General features: G+C 41.2%; 1 protein-coding gene across 3 annotated transcripts in view; it reads left to right on the top strand.

Annotated features, from left to right (window-relative positions):
- Nucleotides 1-13,017, top strand: part of CEP131 (centrosomal protein 131) — a 1,433,457-nt gene that overhangs the window by 244,883 nt on the left and 1,175,557 nt on the right. For all 3 annotated transcript variants that reach the window (XM_044085078.1, XM_044085077.1, XM_044085076.1), the window contains exon 4: nt 5-119. In XM_044085078.1, the coding sequence (XP_043941013.1) occupies nt 5-119 (115 nt within the window). The remainder of the gene's footprint in view (nt 1-4; nt 120-13,017) is intronic.

Raw genomic sequence — 13,017 nt, 5'->3', positions numbered from 1 at the left:
ATAGTGAAAAATCGTCTGAAGATTTCTTGTCATTTTTTGAAAGTGGCTCTGATGGGAGAAGAAAGCTAGCCAGTTTGAGTAAGGCCTCTCCTGAGAAGCAAACTACATGGAATATTTTGGTACCTTTCCTCAATTTCTATTTAATTTGAACAGCTTTATATGAAAATTGATGCAACACAGCTGTGTGTGTGTTTCTTTTGAGATTTTTCTAGAACATACATTACAGTAAATTTCACCAAATGTATCCTTATGGGAGGAGGCTTTTAAAGCACCTGAATTGTTTCTTGGACTACAACCTAAACAAAGACCGGCTGTTTAGTCCTATTATATTGTGCAGAAGTCTGTTAAATGTGTGTGACCCCTGTGAAGCAGCTTCTGCCTGCTGTAGTGTGCTGCCTACTGATAATAGTGCTGTTAGCACTAGTATATAGTTTAGATATTTGAAACTTTGAGATTCACACTGACATTTTTTGGGGACTGACTTTCCAAACAGCATTGAAAATCAGTTTTATGTGTTCCTACCCCACCTTGCCCCTTCCATCATCCATGCACAGTGACCTTGTCTCCTGTGTACCCTCTTACTAAATATTATACCATGCGAACATCGCAAACCCGACAAACGTGCATGCTGATTGGCTAATCCAATCAGCGTGCACATAGTAAATCCTACAAGAAACAACGCAAAAAGTCCGGTCGCTAAATATCATGCGGAGACAGCAAATAAACAGTAAAGTAAAGTAAATCTAATACCCAAAACACACAACAATTTAACGAAAACACAGAAAACTAACCAATTTACATACTACACTTCTCATTCCCTCACCTCGAACACTAAAAAAATAAAAAGTCATGCAGTCGCAAATACATCACACACACACTACATAACCACCACTTATAACACAATAAAACCAAGCATTCTCATAAAACCATTCACTTACCTATATTCCCTACAATATCTATACACAGACAACTCCAAAAATGTACATACTAAAAACACACCACACATCCCTCGCAAAGTCAAAAACACACCATACCGAACATCCACATCAGCATACATCTAATAAAAGCGCATACAACACCACCATCTAGTGACCAAATAGTAAAAGTACATATTTTAAAAAAATTAATACAAATTAAAACTACACCACATTTCAACATACCTATAACTACTAAAACATAACTACACGTTATAAACTTCTACACTGCTTAAACTATATTATACCAAGCACCACCTAACCCTTTCCTAACATTTCCTGAAAAACTAAAAAATAACATGTATTTAAATTAAAACAGAAATAAACAATAAACACAAACTGAAAGTGTGGACTATTTTATCTCACAAAAAGTGAATACAAAAAAAAGCAAACAAAAGCATAAATAACAACAATACAAACATAATACAAAACAAACTAACAACGTGGTATAATAGCAATAACCCACTTCTGGGTGTGGGTAATGCTGGATTTACCCACGGTTGTCTTTGTTTGGTCACTCGGGCTTCGCCCTCGGGACCAAACTACGCCAACCGTGGGTAAATCCAGCATTACCCACACCCAGGCGTGGGTTATTGCTATATTATCCTCAAGCCCTGTAACTTTATTGGATCAATAACCTTGTTTACTTTACTTTGGAAAGTTTGTCTCAAAATACCGTATGGAAATAGTTTGGCAAACATTCCAGAGTACTAAGCTTGACTTATTTCTGAAGTTACATGCAGTTACTGCCAAAAGCAGTAGCTTTTTGTCTACTGTATGTGTTAAAAGGTTTTTTTTGTGCGGTTGTGTGTTAGGGTGTATGAGGGGGAAGGATGTTGTTGTCTAGGCAAACAGAATGAGTGATTTATTTTATTATTTTTTTTATATGTAACATCTGATCTTGCCCAATAACCATATTTCACTGAAACATGTGTATATTCCACTTCCTTTTGTCTTACCACATCGGTAAGCCCAAATACATGCATATATTTTTCTGTGCATCTGCCCTCAGCTGATATTGTATGATATCTTGGCCACCCAGAGACATTGTCCTTATTTCCTATAGTGTTCCAATCTCTGGCTGTAAAATCTACCGTAATATTCTTTGTCTTGTTTCTCTGCTTTCAGTTAAGTATATAGTGTTGCTAATGTAATTCTTGCACCCAGCCAATGACCTCAACCCACTATAAACCTTCCCTATCTACCTTCATTTGTTCTTTATCCCATTTTGCTACACCCTTTTTAATTAATATTAAAACCACTTTCACTTTCCTTCAATTCCAGCAAAGCAGCCCTCCTTCACATTTTTCTTTTACAAAACGTCTATGTTCTTTATGATTCAGGTGCAGTTCCTTTAACCTTATCTGCAGTAGTATTGTAAATATGTCAGTATTTTCTCCTTTATTTTCCTGTCTGTAAACCCATTAACATTCAAAACTAATAATTCAGATTGTGCCATAGTAAAGCATATAATCTGATGTCAATTTTCATTAATTCCTTAACTGATGGGTTCAGATCCGATTTGTTGGATCCGACTCAAGCCATTGCTAAAGCTCGTGGTAACAAGGAACTCTTGAGCTTCTCCCTTACCCACAGTGCACCAACCCCAGTTACCTCAGATCTCATTTGCTGCTCCAGCGAAAAGACGTGGTCTTCTGCTACTCTCGAGCTTCGTAGAGATAAATGACTATTATATTCTTATTTCTTTACTGCTGATTGTCCTTATTTGAAACCTTACTCTGCTTCTCATTTTCATCTATTTAGTAGTACTTATTTCTTTTGTACTTGTGTTCACTTTAGATACTATTGTTAGTATATCTCCCTCTATCTTGGTAGTTCTTCAATATCTTTGTTGGTATTAAAAAAATCTTCTTCTTCTGTTTAAAACTTCTAAGCATGTTGGAAAAAACAACAGGATTTAAAAAATATGTAAAGTGTTGGCACAAGTTGCCTCTTTCAGATGCCCAGACTTTATGCATTTATTGTTTGGGTCATCTTCACTTGCAAGAGGACTGCTCTGTTTCCCAGTTTCAATCCACGAGCTTTAGTGGAGAGAAAAAATAAGCTAATATTGAAAGGCCTTCTTCCCTCCTTTTTCAGGGAAGCTATTTCTGAAGGTAGTTCATCAAAAGCCAAATCAAAGAATTCTTCTTCCCTGAGGCCTTCCTCTTTATCTTCTACCTGGGATTCCTCTAGAAAAAGATCTGCTAAAGATCCAGCCTCAACCCTAGATCATAAGAAATTGAAACTCCCGGATCCCACATCAGTAATGTATCCGAAAGCCTCAGTCATCTGATCCAACTGCTTCAGATCCTACTGTTTCCAAACAGGACCCGGTAATCTCTAGATCATCGGATCCTCAACTGTCAGATCTGATATCACCTAAAATAGCTTTTAAACCCTTACCTAGGGTAAGGTGCTCTCCCTCCTTGGACTCTGTCCTGGTAAGAGTACCTTCACCTTTTTGGAGCTCCCCAGATCTCCATCTACCTTTTCTGCTCATTCTTCTAGGAACCTAACCAGAAAAGACATGGAGAGACTAGTGAGGAAGATCCTCTTAGTGCAGGGACAGATTGGAGTTCCCTTGGCTCCCACCCCTCTGGGTCAGAAGATCCGAATGTCTTTGACTGCCTCTTTACAGGTTCCTCTTCTGACTACCTTTGTAGTGTCAGAGTCCGTGGGTCTGAGTTGTCTGAATCAGTTAGTTTTGGATCAGAGAATATCTTTATCATCGATCCAAAGTCATCCCTGAGAACTTTGGTTCCTTCGGATCTGGAGAGCTCCTGAAGCCACAGTCTGCCTTTCGGATCTGGGGTGCTGCACTCCACTCTGAGATTTTTGGAGCTATCTCTGCACCTTGTAGCTTCGGCACTAGACAACTTGGCTCCGGCTTTTACCTCGGAGGTCTTGCCCTCAGAGTGGGAAGGAACTACAATCCAGAAGTTTGTCTTCTTGGGTCAGATATTCTCTTATTTTCTGGACCGTTTGTTTTTTGAGGCTGTTGAAGGGGTCTTTTCTGCTATGGCAGTTCTGAAAAATGCTTCCCCCCTCAGATCCAAAGTCTTACACTATGATGACCTAGCACTCAGAGCCTCACCAGTTCATTCCAGTGGGACAGCCAGTAAAAAAGCCCCAGGCTCCCATGCAGGGAATTGTAATTTCCTGTTTAGATACCCCCTCGAAGCATCCCACTGAGGAAGTCCACAGAATGAGGATGTGCTAGAGGAAGCACATTGATTCCCTGGAGGAATCCATCACCGAGGATGCATATTTGGATGTGGGCGAAGGGTTCCCATGGTCACCTCCTTAAGATGTCTCATTTGGTGACATCCTGGAAATCCTTAAACAGAGAGGTGGCTGGATGCTCAGTAACCCGACTCATGAAGAATCTGTTCTCCTGGAGGCTTTTGGTACTGGACCTTCTACCTCCTGGGTAACTCTGCTCGCTGATGAGCTCATTGACATGATCTCTCTGTGTGTGTGAAAGGACCCAGACACTATAGAACCCATTATTCGGAGACTAGATAAGATAATGACAACACCCACAGACAGGCAATTTTGGAGCAAGGGAGTTCATGTTGATGCTATGGTTATTGTGGTGGCCACCAAGATAAAACTAGTTGATGAAAGTTCCACTGTCCATTCCTCTAACAAGGAGTTGCAGGCGATGAACAGATTTGGGAAGCATGTATACGCCTAATCCAGTTTTGCGCTGAGGTCTCTCAACTAGTTGGCACATTTTACCAGACTACAATGGGAACTGATTAAGGAGTTATCAGATCCTTTTGGGTGCTGTTTCTGAAGACGTTCAGGCCTGTGTAACTTGCCAGCTAGCTATTCTTCAGTCCATATCCAATTTTTCCATGGGGTTGATCTCAAATGTAACAGAGGGTACCTCGAGCAGTGGGTTCAGGCATTTCCATAAGGAGATACGCCTTTGTGAGTTTATGGAGCCTTTCAAGTCCTCTTTCTTCAGTTCCCCTTTTGGCAGAATATCCTTATTTGGCCCCAAGGTTAAGGACACTCTATCCAAGTGTGAGAAGGATGGAAAGACACTGTCTGCCATGGGCATGAGTTTTTCGACCCCTCAATGAACATTTTCCAGGAATCAGCAAGGTGGTTGGAAAACGTAGTTTGAAAAGTCTCAGGATACTTTCCAAGACACACATGGCTCAGGATTCCTCCAGAGGCAGAGGAGGGACCTCGAATGGATGCTGCCGTCCACGTGGCAGAAATGGCCTGCAGAACCAGGGTTTCAGAGATTTGTTCTTTTACAAAACCTTACCAGTGCTCCTGAGATGAGACCCAATTGCCCACCTCTGGAGGCAGTCAGGGGACGATTATCCCTACATCAGATTTGCCTGGCTAGATATAACAAAAGATACTTGGGTGCAGAGGATTATTTCCAGAGAATATATAATACCCTTTCCCCTTCCAGCTCCACTTTCAAGAAAAATCCCCAATGTTCCACCCAGTCAGAAGAAATGAGCAGCAATTCAAATACAAAAGCTGCTAGAAAAAAAGAGTAATTCAAGAGGTCCCGCCAGACCAGATAGAGTCCGGAACTTAATTCAAGGTTCTTTTTAGTGTTGAAGAAAACAGGGGACTGGAGACCAATTCTGGATCTCAACGAACTAAACAAGTCAGTTGAAAGAACCAAGTTTCAGATAGTCATGGTTCAGTCCATTCTCCCCTTTCTGAGCAAGGATGACTAGATGTGCTGTATAGACCTTCAGGACACGTATTATCATGTAAAGATGAATAGTGGTCCAGAAGGTACTTATGCTTCTGGCTCGGAGTCAGTCATTATCAGTTCAGAGTCCTGCCCTTTGGACTCGCCATAGCCCCCAGGGTGTTTTCCAAGTGGATGGCAGTAGTAGCAGTTCATCTGAGACTGCAAGGATTCCGAGTGTTTCCGCATTTAGACGATTGGCTCATTACCTCTTTGATCAACTCATATGTGCATGAGACCAGGTTCTCCTGACTTGCTTTCATCTGGTGACAACCATAAACTGTGACAAATCTCATCTGGAACCGAATCAGAGTTTAGAGTTTATAGGAGCGATTCTCAGTACAAAGATGACCATTGCTTCACTTCCATTACTGAGGGCTCAGGTTATAAGATTTAAAGTCAAAAAGATAATCTGCAGCACCTCAATTTCAGCCCAACTAATCCTTCAGGCTCTGTGATCCGTGGATGATATTTGTGCGGCGGCTACTTGGGCTATTACCAATGCATTTATTACTCATTACAAATTAGATCTGGTTCCAGAGGAAGAGCTTCTTTTGGTTTTGTGGTGCTTAGCAATATCCTTCCTGGAGTCCACTCTGGAAATTAAGTTGCTGGAGAGACAGTGCCATTACTTGAGAATGAATGAAAATTGATAACATCAGATAAAGAAGTCATGTACTTACCATAACTTCTGTGTTTTCCATTTTTATTCTTCCTCAACTCCCTCTCCCACCAACCCCCATCCTTAAGGCTCATGCAGCCTACATGTTTTATTATATATATGTATATATATATATATATATATATATATATATATATATATACGTGAGTGTGTGTGTGTGTGTGTGTCTATATATATATATATATATATATATATATATATATATATATGTATATATATATATATATATATATATATACATACACGCACGCACACACACACACACACACACACGACTTCAGGTATGACTTTTCCATAAAAATTATGAAAATTTTCATTTTTCACTTTCCTAAGCAGCACTTAATGACTTGATTATGAAATTAGAATTGCTATATAAAAATGGCTGTATTTTTCCACATAAATTGTAACCTGAAGAAGCATACTTGTGTGTATGCGAAAGCGCTTGTTTTTTCTGGAATAAACTGTTTTTTATTATATCGTGGAGGTACTTGTTTGGTGTTCCTGAGTCCTAAGCAGCAAACAAGAGCTGAGGTAATTGGGAGCTTTGCGCATTGTGGGTAAGTAAGAAGCTCGAGAGTTCCTAGTTGTGAGTTTTAGCAACGGCCAAGTTAGATACTATGTATCTGATCCAAACCCATCAGTTGAGGAAGAATGAAAATGGACAACACAGATGGAACATTATGGTAAGTACAGAACAACTTTTTTATTGTATTTAACTTGTATTCTTTGTTTTCCTTTTACAGACTGGTCCTTTGTAGTCTGCTTCTATCAGTTTTTGTGTCACTCTATGTGCTTCTGTATAAAGTTGTCCTAGCTGAACCTTATCTCTTGTTAGAACATCATATTCTTCCCTACCCAAGAAATGAATGATGCATCAACTGTATACATATTTTCTAAAGGCAATAAACCTGATGCTGTGTATAAACAGCAGTGCAAAGCTTCTTCCAGTCCTCTCTAATCAGATTCAAACCCTGATTAACTTCTTTGGGCTTGTGAGTACCTCTTTTAATTTACTGTTTTGTTTACTCCACTTACCTGCAGCATTTTATTCCTGAAGCTATCCCTCTATCCTTGTGTTGCTAGATAGCCAGACTAGCTCCACTCATTTTTGTATTACTTTCTATAGGATGTTCATTTCTGTAGTCAGTGCACGTTTTTTAACATATCCCTTTTAATTTAACTTTCATCACCTAATGTTCTTCGTGATTCACTGTTGCAGTCATTACATTTGGGTAATCTGCTGGCAGGTTGCCCTCAGTCGGCCTGAATTCCAAAGTCTTGGGTCCTGCGTCGGTTGCTGTCTCCTCTTCCATGATGTCAGGTCATCAGGGGTATAAAACATGCAGCTGATGCCATTTTCTTCAGTCTTTCTTGCCACGCGGTGCCCGAAGCAGAAGTATTTCACAAGTGCCGGTCAGCCGACTCCTGAAATATTCGAGTTTGAGTTTCAGAACCAAAGTCTTCACTAATGCTAAGTACCCCGTTGGGGAAACTTTTTTTCTTGCTCCATACCGATGTCAGAAAAAGTTAATTGTATTACTTGTAGGAAGCAAATACCTCATAAGGATTTCCATTTATACTGTATTCCTTGCCTAGGCCCTGATCACAACGTGCCTGGCTGTTGGTTTTGTGCTAGATTTAACCAACGCACTATTAAGCGTCGGTATATTTTTGCCTAAGTATTTTGGAAACAGATTTAACTACCCAGAAATGTCGTCAGATAGCAATCCGACTACCGGAGTACATAAAAAATGCAAAGAAAAGGACAGAGAGAGACAGTCGCCGGTTCGCCGGTACTCAGTGAGGAGCTTTTGCAGCCCCTGGTACCCGCTACTTTCGAGTCGCAGGCCTCTACCGACACCCATGTGGAGTCCGGCATGCCACGAGATACTTAAAAGTATTGGACCCAAGGATGTATCTCCCTCGGATGGGTCCGGAGACGCTGAGCAGGCACCGGCTTCGGAGGGGGTTTTTAGGCCTCAACATTTGTATATCAAACCGACGACAGCTGCAAAACCAAAGACAAAAGCAACTTCTAAAACTAAAAAAAAAACTATGCATGAGCCACATGCACAGGCCTCTATGCCTAAAAAACAAATGATCAAAATGGCTGAAGACCTTATTACCTTGATCAGGGGTTCCCATCCCCCTCCAGATAAGAGGCCTAGGCAAGACACTGATTATTAATCTACAGATCAGGTTTCTATTTCTTCTGATTCCTCTTCTGATCAGGAATTATCTATAACTCCCTATGAGGATTCTGATGCAGAGGAGTCTATCCCATCTGCATCACCTCCTGAGGATTATTCATTTGGAGAAACCTTGCATACTTTGAGGGAACATTTTCACTGGGAGAGTCAAAATTTCTCAGAATCAAAAAAGAGGCTCAGGGATTTCCTTCTTTTCCCTCAGCACAGGCCTTTAGCCATTCCCTCTGTTTTAGGCATTGTGGATGATGTGTTTTCTGAGTCAAGTTTGACCCCTGACTCCTTACCTCCTGCTCCCAGCAAGCCTGACAGATATTACAGGGTCCCTGACTTACATACATTTTTATTTAGAAACCCTGCTGTTGACCCTGAAACTATTTCACAGGGTCCAAAGGGGAGTTAAGGCCTTAACAGCAAAAAATCTGATCCCCTCTGACAGAGATTCAAGGGCACTGGACAGATGGGGAAAAAAGGTTTATACACCTGCAACCTTGGCAATTAGGACCTTAAACTGTCAATTTCATATGCTCAAGTATCAACAACATGTTATGGGATTGCTGAAACAGAAAATGATGTTGATTTCTGAATGTGCAGAAAATAAAGAAATGCAGGAATTATTGCATGCAGCTTAACAGGTTGGAAAGCATACTTTGCAATGTGGTTTTGACTCCTTAGAGGCCTCCTGCAGGGCCACAGTTACTGGATCTGTGATTAGGAGGCATGCCTGGCTAAAGGAACAAAATTTGCCTGATCATGTTAAAGCTAAATTGCTAGATGCACCTTTACAACATGATACTCTGTTTGGTATTAAGGCAGAAGAGGTTTTAAAGAAAATGGAAGACAAAGCTAAGTCTATGCAAACTGTAAAAGACTTCTTACAAGTGCAGCCACCAAGATACAGAAGACACTGGCCTACAAAAAAAATGGTTCTTTCCTGTGTCAGACAGAGCTCAAAGGGGCAAATCCAGATGCCCTAAGGGTTCCTGATACCAGGCACAAGATTCATACAGGTCAAAGCAATGGGACGCATCTGCCTCCAAATCAGGGGGAGATAAAGCACAGACCTACAGAAAACAGTCCCAATGACTTCCCTCTGCCTACACCAAGCACTTATCTTTTGGCAGCACCCTTAGGGGGAAAATTAGCACTTTTTTCTCAAAATTGACAGTTAATAACCCAGGACAAGTGGTTACCAAACATTGTATCACAGGGATACAGATTCCATTTCCACACTCTGCCAATGGCAAACGGTTGGCCAGATCTGCCCAAAAATCAATGGGCAGAGGCACAGAAACAGGTTACGTCCCTCATGGATATGGAGGCCATTCAGCCAGTACCAGAACAGGAAAAAAGACAAGGTTTTTACTCAAGACTGTTTTGGGTACCCAGAAAGGACAAGACCTGGTGGCCAATACGGGATTTATCAATTTTGAACACATACCTGGACATTCCAAAATTCAAAATGCTGACTTTGCAGCAGCTTCTGCCCATGCTGGGCAAGAATGCTTGGCTGGTGACATTAGACCTAAAAGAGGCATACCTGCATGTCCCAATAAGACAATCTTGCAGAAGATACCTCACATTCAAGGCTGGCTTAAGGCATTACCAATTCTCTGCACTGCTCTTTGGGTTGTTTACTGCGCCCAGGGTCTTTACAAAGTGCCTGGCACCAGTAATTGCATTTTGCAGACAAAGAAGTATACAAACATATCCTTACTTAGACAACTGTCTCATTCAAGCAGAGAACAAGGACACTCTTCTTCGAAACCTGGTGTTTGTGAAAAGGCTTCTAACATGCCTAGGGTACACTATAAATGAAAATAAATCACAACTGGTACCCTCTCAAAAGATAACATTCCTGGGTGCAAGCTTGAATACAACTGCCCAGATGGCTTTCCTTATACCAGACAAACAAAGGCAACCGACTACTTACTTCAAACTGATGGCAACAAAAACCCAGTCTTCTGCAAGACAAATTCTCTGGGCTTCATGACAAAAGCTCTGGGCTTCATGGCATCCTGCATCCTACTAATTCCATATGCAAGACTGCATATGAAGAAACTTCAGTGGTACCTAAAAAGTTTATGGAGTCAGCATTCACACAGTCTGGAAACAATGATTCCTCTCATTCCCTGCCTGAAACAGGAGTTCCTATGGTGGGCAAAGGCCTGTCACCAAAAATTGGGATGACCCTTCACTCTACCCCCTGCCAGCCAAACCTTAACAACAGACGCATCAGATTATGCCTGGGGGGCCCACATGGCAGGAAGGTGCATTCAGGGCATATGGGCACCCAAACAAATGCATCTACATATCAACCAGAAAGAGATGCTAGCTGTTCAAAATGCTCTAACAGCCTTCAAGGACTTGCTTCATTCAGGACAACTACTGATAAAGACAGACAACACCATAGTCATGTGGTATATACATAAGCAAGGAGGCACACACTCATACCCCCTTTGCAGATTAGCCATGGCACTGTGGGACACAGCTTTGACCTACCAAATACATCCTCAAGCTCAATTCCTGCCAGGAAAACAAAGCACTCGGGCAGACGATTTAAGCAGAAACCTTATTGATCCTCACGAGTGGAAACTAAATCCACAAGTCTTCAGCATGATAACAGAGAAATGGGGGAGCCCAGACATAGATCTATTTGCCTCTCCTCAAAATTATCAACTCAAAAGATTCTGCACAAGGACTTATCACAGGCAAGCATAGAAAGTGGACGCCCTATCCTTCAGTTGGAAAAATGTATGCCTTTCCTCCTCTGCCTCTTCTACCCAAGGTCCTCCTAAAAGTCAGACAAGAGAAGCCAAAGATGATATTAATTGCCCCGGACTGGCCCCGCCAATACTGGTACCCAATCCAAAGGAACTTGTCTCAATACCCAGCTTGGACCTTGCCTCAAACACCACAACTACAGTCCCAGCAAAACAATCAGATCCTGCACAATCAACTACAGACTCTTAATCTGGCAGCATGACTAATCACGTAGTCATACAAACAACACCTCTCAGTAAAGCTGTGATGGATGTCATGTGGAAGCCAGAAGGCCTAGTACTAGAAAATCTTATGCTGACAAATGGAAGAGATTCTGTGCTTGGAATCAAGCACAAGGAACTGATACAGCAGAACCAAATATTCCTCAGATATTACAATACTTAACTGAGATGCTTGACAAAGGCCTATCTTTCTCATCAATCAAAATCCATGCCTCTGCCATTTCAGCTCATTACAACACAGAGTCACTATTCTTTCCTCATCCTTTACTAAAGCAGTATCTTAGAGGAGCCAAAAATTTAAGCCCCCCTAGAAGATCACCATTAAGTGCATGGGACCTCAATTATGTGTTGGAAATTCTCACCCTGCCTCCCTTTGAACCAGCTGCTACCGCTGATATAAAGTTATCATGGACGACAGCTCTGCTACTAGCAATTACCTCAGCAAGAAGAGTTTCAGAGTTACAGGCCCTCATGGATGTAGAGCCTTTTATCATATTTTGCCCGGACAGGGTGTCTCTGAGGACAAATCCTACTTTTATGCCTAAGATGGTTTCCAGTGTGGCTCTTAACCAAACAATTCATCTGCTAACTTTGCATCCAAATCCACAGGACAAAGGGGAGAGAATTCTACATTCCTTGGACGTTCACAGACAGCTAAGATTCTACTTGAGCAGGACTAAAGCTCTAAGAAAAACTGAGCAATTACTAGTGTCATATGCTGCAGGATCAGAAGGAAAGGCTATTTCAAAGAAGGCATTTTCAAAGTGGATAAGCCACTGCATCCGTTTCTGCTACTTACACCATGGTAAATCTGTGCCCAAGGGCATTAGGTCTCATTCCACCAGAGCTGCAGCTACTTCAACAGCCTTTCTCAGAGGAGTACCAACCAAAGACATTCTAGAGGCTGCTACTTGGAGTTCTGTTCACACCTTTACAAAGCATTACCATTTGCCTCTCTACTCTATGTCCAGGGCAGGCTTTGCCACTGCAGTGCTGCAGGGCCTTATAGCCGCACGTAATGCTGTTTAGCTCCAGCCTCCCAACCATAGCTTTGGGATTCTACCCAAATGTAATGGCTGCAACAGTGAACCATGAAGAACATAGTACAGTTGTGTACACTTACCATAAATGTAGATGTTCGAGTGTATTGACTGTTGCAGTCCGGGTTACCCTCCCGCCATCCCTTCCCTCTGTCATTCTGAGGTTTATCTTTCCTTCACTATCTTCTACAACCTATGTGGTGTATTTGCTTGTAGATGAAGGTAAAGTTTATATTGATGCATGTATTTATATATATATATATATATATATATATATATATTTATATATATATTTATATATATATATATATATATATATATATATATATATATGTACATGTATATATAATATTGCTACCTTTTTTGGGGGTACCTAA

The sequence above is a fragment of the Protopterus annectens genome, chromosome 10.part0 (assembly GCF_019279795.1).
Source record: "Protopterus annectens isolate FY-2018-M chromosome 10.part0, PAN1.0, whole genome shotgun sequence".
Classification (NCBI taxonomy): domain Eukaryota; kingdom Metazoa; phylum Chordata; order Ceratodontiformes; family Protopteridae; genus Protopterus; species Protopterus annectens.
The sequence above is the reverse complement of the archived record's forward strand: the minus strand, read 5'-3'. Positions and strand labels throughout refer to the sequence as shown.